This window comes from Sinocyclocheilus rhinocerous, unplaced genomic scaffold, assembly GCF_001515625.1.
Source record: "Sinocyclocheilus rhinocerous isolate Xijiao unplaced genomic scaffold, SAMN03320098_v1.1 scaffold486, whole genome shotgun sequence".
Classification (NCBI taxonomy): domain Eukaryota; kingdom Metazoa; phylum Chordata; class Actinopteri; order Cypriniformes; family Cyprinidae; genus Sinocyclocheilus; species Sinocyclocheilus rhinocerous.
Window position 1 is genome coordinate 406,288 of NW_015661373.1, and position 6,934 is coordinate 413,221.

The 6,934-nt window shown below is 37.9% G+C and overlaps 1 protein-coding gene across 1 annotated transcript in view; it reads left to right on the forward strand.

Annotated features, from left to right (window-relative positions):
* The first annotated feature begins 922 nt into the window (after positions 1 to 922).
* Positions 923 to 6,934, forward strand: part of LOC107726286 (GTPase-activating Rap/Ran-GAP domain-like protein 3) — a 68,508-nt gene continuing 62,496 nt past the window's right edge. Inside the window, exon 1 of the mRNA XM_016535822.1 lies at positions 923 to 1,279. Within this exon, the coding sequence (XP_016391308.1) occupies positions 1,230 to 1,279 (50 nt within the window). The 5' untranslated portion in view covers positions 923 to 1,229. The remainder of the gene's footprint in view (positions 1,280 to 6,934) is intronic.

Here is a 6,934-nt window from a genome sequence, read left to right on the forward strand (position 1 = left end):
CAGTTATTCCTTTGCCATGATCAAGCAGCTGTAAGTCACAGTCACCAGTTGTGGCATTATTAAAAATCATGCAAGCCTGAATCTTTCTAATGTAAATGAGCATCTTAATGAGAAGCTGTCTGGCTCTACAGCATGATGATCTCGGGTAGCGTTACGTGCTGTTCAACGCACCATAGGCAGTGGCTGTGTAAATGCTTAAAAAATGAGGCTGACAGCAAAACTAACAGACATGGAAGGAAATTGTTCTAATAAAAAGCTGCTCAGTATTTCAGTGAATACACTCAATTAATAATAATCTTTCACCCTTTAAATCACTTTGCCACAAAGGCAATTAAATATTCTAATTAAAATATTTCACCAAGTGTTTTTGTATGTATAAGACAGAGAGAGACAGAACCCTGTCTTGTCTATTTCTACACTGTTAAACACAGTAAAAACCCTATTAATTAATTTAACTCTAAGTTTCCTTACAAGACAAAAATTATGTTGTATTTGTTGCAAAGACAGTAAATGTAATTAAAGACAATAAACATAATAAAATATGCTATTATTGTTAAAAATTGAATTTATATTTTTATGAAAAAATGTAATATATTATACTTAACTGTATTATGTAAGCTTTTATCGCTTTTATATTATTATGCTGTTTTAATATACAAATTAAAGTATGAGTCGTTTTATAATTGGTACTGGAGTGTTACAGTATGCTGATTTTTATGTTATTTGGTTCATAGCTTTAATTTAGTGTCTTTTATACTTTCATATTTTCTCGTTTTTTTTTTATTTTGTTACGGGTCTGTTGATTTGGCAACGTAACACTGACTGACACACACACACACACACACACACACACACACATAAAGAGACAGATAGAGAATATGCTGTTAACAGGCTCCCCATCTGACTCTCTCGGTCACGAGCACAGCGCACGGCCGCGAGGGGACTCCAGTCCGCGAGAATCTGCTTCTTGAATGTTCAGTTACGCGCGAGGTGTGTGCTATGTGTCCATAAGAAACTAACCACTGCGTCCATCAAGTGCATTTAGAAAGAGACCGGCAGAAACGAGTTACCAATACTAAAAAGGCAACGCAATGAAGGGCTACAGCAGCACGAGCAGCATGTAGGGACTATGATGTTACTAATCTATCTCTTTGAAAGAGAAGACTAAGAAAAAAAGGCGAGAGACAGGAGAACTTGGACTGCGGGAGAGAATAACATCGCATGGGGCCATGAGCGCTGCAGACCCTGCAGCGAACAAACTGTTGACTTTCAACCAACGGTAAAGCATTCAGTTACTGTATATTTTATACGTTTAGATATTGATATTTACATTCAGATATTTAAAACCAGATGTTGTTTTGTGGAGGTTACTCTGACAGTCATATTGCAGCAGTATCAGGGGGTTATGGACTCTTACATCTCATTTGAACTTGCAACAAGCTGCGCCCTCTCCAGAGTAATCAATCAACATATCGGATGCGGATATTGGAAATAAGCACTTTCAACATAAATCATTCATCTTTCTTTTTACAAACTGGCATTCAAAGCTTATATTTTAATTCTCCTAAATGTGTGTGTGTGTGTGTGTGTGTGTGTGTGTGTGTGTGTGTGTCTCAATAATGTTGCGTCTAGTCATTTTAAAAGGACACTTCACCCAAAAACTAATTTACTCACCCTCATATTATTACAAACCCCTTATGACTTTCTTTGTTTCTGTCAGTAGATGTAAAGCAGAATGACAGTCTCAGTCACCATTCACTTTTATTGTATGGGAATATGCTATAAAAGTCAGTGGTGACTGAGCTTGTCAGTTTATCTAACATCTCTTTCTGTGTTCTGAAGTCTAAAACAACACGGGAGTGTTTAAATGACAGAATATTTTTGGGGGGCTTAACTGTCTCTTTAAGAAGCTGCGCTCTTATTTCCCTTCAGCACCGCAGTAATATTTGTAGAGTCTACAAGTCTTTGCATCTGAAGTAGATTAAATTCAGGTGAGAAAGAGAAAACCTCCGTAGCTTTGTCTTATGTAGGCTTACAATCCTGCTAATTTACCTATTTTCCGTACTAGTATATCCCACTACTACACAGTGGGACTTTCCCACTGTGTAGTAGTGGGATATACTAGTACGGAAAATAGGTAAATTATTCATGCGAATGCCTCTCGGTAGAGTGGACATCCATGCGCCACTGTACAGCGACTGGCGTCACAGTAAACATCATGTGTTCTCAGATTAAAATATGAAGGAAAGGTGGTTTTTGGTGTTAATTTTAAGACGGTTCGTTCGTGGTGTATTTGTAAAGCGTTGTGACAGTGAGGCATCTACAATCATGAGGTTTTCCTCAACACCGCATCGAATCTGCGGTAATTTGAGGTGCGCGTGATGTCACTAAGCAATGTAGCCGTCCAACAAGTGCAGGACAAAAATCCACCTGTTGACGTGTCCCAACTAAAGCAACAGAAGCGGATCACACATGTATAAACATTTTTTTTTTTTTTTTACAAAAAAAACCCACTTGGCACAGGATGACAGATCATGTGTCATCACAACAATGCAACACATAGCCTAAGCCATTTCGAACTCTTGACCTGTGACATTTGAGGTAAAACTAAACTACCATTTCCATCCATTTCCATCCATATAAATACAGTCTCATATTCCGGTCAGCCTGATATTGAATTATTGCCACAAACCCAGGGGAAAATTTTTTTTTTTAAAGTTGTGTATCTGCAGTGTGTTAATTTCTCAATTAAAAATTTCAATGTCCTGTTCTTTCTCTCCTATACTGTGTTTGTATGTGTTTGTCTTTGTTATCCATTTTAATCACACATATTCTCAAAGGCAAGTTCTTTGACTTCCCGCTGCAGTGTTGGCTTAATTATATTAATCTGTTTTAACAGTGCTGTGTTTATTTCTACAGCAGGGTTGGCGCATAATGAGAAAGTTGGAGCTCAGAGGGCAATTTTGTTCTTAATGATTGCGTTGTCAGACGTTCGTTGTCAGACTGTCTGCGGCAGCTTCACTTGTAACCTTTTCTTCGGTCATGTGGCAAGACATCAGAGATGTGTGGTCTGCAAATGTCTGAGGCATTGAGCTCTGGATCATTGGAAACATGATATCATGCCAGATTATTATCACAAAATTATAGCAGATGCATAACATGAGTGATTACTGTGAACAAACTTGACCATATTTGGTTTCGCAGTATTACCAGAGGTTAATGGCTACGCTAATTATGTAATGCTGTTGCTGTCATCATTATCATAATCACAAACACGGTCATTTGCCGGCGCACTACCACTATCATCGCCATTAGCCTATAGGATTTCTTTTCTTATTTTTGTGAGATGATTCTTTATATCAACAGAACCATTCAATCATGAGCAACAATCAAAGGGTTGTGTGAAGATATGAGTAAAACAATAAGCCATTCTGCATCTTATGATATCTTTATGACCTCAGGTGTTAATTGTTTTCTCCTCAAGGGTAGTGTTTCTGAATTTGAAGCAGGTTTCTTTCAGTAAATCACAGTAAATCATCTAATGAGCCACTCCTTTCTGTCATTGTCTTGTTTGTCAGAATCACTTGTGCATTTTGTCTTTAAATGCTCTTAGTCAAATAAGATATGATTCAAGTAACTGACTGTAATTCACCAGTGGGTCATTCTGACAGGATTATGAGGCCATTTCTGAAGTCGACCTTTTATCTCATTTCATTTTTTCCCAATCTTTCAATTAACCCACACATCCACACATCATTGCATCCACACATCATTGCTAAATGCGTGGCTCGTTCCAAGATGGCCTTGAGCAAGACACTACAGTGACTTTATTTAAATGCAGTTCAAACATGACAACTCTCTGAACATTTTAGCATGGTGATGGATATGACAATGTTAATGTATTTGGTCTTGGCGGAACAGATCTGCTAGGCTGCTGCTGAATTGCTGCTGCTGTTGGTTATTGCGGTAGTTGTAAATTATTGCTGCTGCTGCTGCAAGCAAGTACAGGAACTTGCTACTGCCAATGCATATGGCGATACGGTGCCATGAGTATTTAAGACATACTGCTGCTGCACAAATAGCATATAAAATAACCCCGTAGCAGATCTATACAGGTGGAGCTGGGGAAGGTGGAGGGTTTCAGAGAACTCTGAAAGCTAAATAAACCAAGAACGCATGCACACTCTTGTTATCAGAAACTTATTGCGTACAACCATGCCCACATGGGATCTGCACATGCAGAACTTAGTATTTAATTTATTAAACATTTTTACTTTTATAACACTTTCAGCTTTAAATACATGTAAGAGTACCATTAAGCACATTTTACCATATTTAAATCCATAAAAATCTGTTACAAAATGGAAACAAAGTCTGCAGATTCCGCCTGCTTACAACTTAGCACCCGATTTATACATGCATGACATGCGCAGTATCTCTTCTGTTGTCAGTAAAGACATTCTTAGCTGCATTCTGCACTAATGGAAACATAATGAGGAACACAGAGGAAATGTGTTTGCTCGCCTGCATGATTTACATTGCACTTGAAGTGAAATGGCTATAATAAATGTAAGCGTTCATGTGGCTCAGCATATAAATTGTTTAAACCTCAGTCAGAAGAATTGTTGTCTTCGATAAAGCAAATATTATGAAAAAGGAGTTAACCAGAATCACAAGTAGTTGACTAAAACAGCAGCATTATTAAAAGTGAGGTTTGTATTTTTATAATGTTGAAATACTTTCTCATATCCCAGTTTAATATACAGAGACAACTATAAGTAAGCCATTCGTAGGTTGATGCCCCTGAAAAGTAAACACTGTTGGTTGGTGGCATCAAAACAATGCTTTTTTTTGGTTTGAGCATCTCATCCTGACATAGCAACACTGGCTCAAAAAATGGTATCAGTTTGAGGGCGGGGCTATGTGTTTGTCCAACCAATGGCAGACAGGAACAGGGCTCAAGTAGTGAGGACCAGATCAGGCCAGTAGTTCAGATTTGTATTTGTCCCACTTACATTGTTGTTTGTTTAATTTTAATCATTATATTTTATATGCATAAGAAAAATATATTTTCATTTAAAGTTACATTTCCTGTACAATAAAATATAGTTCAATCATGACAACTCCCGGAACATTTTAGCATGGTGATGGATATGGCAATGTTAATGTATTTGGTCTTGGCGGAACAGATCTGCTACGCTGCTGCTGAATTGCTGCTGCTGTTGGTTATTGCTGTAGTTGTAGAGTATTGCTGCTGCTGCAAGCAAGTACAGGAACTTGCTACTGCCAATGCATATGGTGATACGGTGCCATGAGTATTTAAGACATACTGCTGCTGCACAAATAGCATATAAAATAACCCCGTAGCAGATCAATACAGGTGGAGCTGGGGAAGGTGGACGGTTTCAGAGAAACTCTGAAAGTGCGCTGCAGGAATCTCTAGTGAATGCTAGCCAGCCATATAAATGCAAGGCAGTAAGCTCATTGGCTGCATATGCAGCATGAACCAATCAGCTTGTGCCAAGTCGTTTAACTCTCTGAATATCATCAGTTACGTTAACACCCCGTCAGAATGCGCCATCTAGAGTTTCATGACATAATTAGCTTCTAACAAGGGCATATTTGCCTTTAACTGTGAACATTTTAGCCATCGTACTTTGTGGACAATAACATAAATCTGTAGGACGAATGAGATTACTGTTTGTAGAAGTGAATAGAAAGGTGTGAAAAAGACATTCTGTAAAAATGGGGACATTATGTTTGTCTGAGATAAAATGTAGGTCGAAAATGCTAGACAAAATGGCTAAAAATGTTTGTAGCGAACAAGGGAGGATCAATAAAAGAAGAATATAGAAAGCGAAGGCAGGCTAAAAGAGCTGACTGAAGTGGATTAAAAATTATTCATGTCAAGAGTTCTGTAGAAACTGACCTGTACTGAGTGCAGGGGAAAACATCTCCTTAAAAAGTCCCGTCTTAAAGCACGTCTACAGTTCGGTGGGAGGCGTGAGAGTGGCAGATCTAGATGTGTGAAGATGTTTGGCACTCAGAAAGACCAAGAAAAAGAGTTCTGGGAAGAATTGGAAGCACGTGTGGCACAAAAGCTAGCGCTGACCATGTCTCAGGGGACTATCATAAAATCCTAGGCAGGATGATCTAGCTTGAAAAAATATTAGTGTTCAGGAATCAGGAAATGGAGGATTATGGATGGGTTTTCAGGAGAATTCACACAGGCTCTGATTGGAGGGTGAAAATGCAATTGGCTTTTTGTGCTTTATTTATTAATAATTATAAGTGAATTTGCTAAATGTAAGTGGATCTTTGGTTTTACATTCTTTGGTTTTCTAATGTTTTCTGCACATTTGAACCCTTTCCAACATGCTGTACCCTTAGGTTTATTTAACTAATGACCTAAATAACTATGTGTGTCTGAGCCTATAACTCAAACTTACCTAGGTAGAAACGCGCACTGTGTGTATCATTAACAAACAGGAATCACACTGTAGGCTGATAGATGAAGTAACCCCCAACAACCACTGGCTCCGGCTCGGGGCGGCCTAAGCAAATAGTTTTAAATTTGTCATTCAAGAGTAGTCATTTTTTTTCTTTTTTTTTTCTCCATTAACGTTCATCAACGTTACTGCAGTGGAAATACTTACCTTTAACTTATTAATAAGCTAACAAAATATTTGGCAAAAGAATAAATCACTGTACACCCTGTAGTTGTGGTGTCATATGCCCAGGATTAATTCTGCCTCAAAAGCAGCTGCTCATTTATTTTGATAATTTAAAATATTTATATTGCATATTAAAAACAATAATGTTTGCATTGTATGAACACATAATTGCTAAATGCGTGGCTCGTTCCAAGATGGCCTTGAGCAAGACACTACAGTGACTTTATTTAAATGCAGTTGTCTGCTTTTATATTAATTGT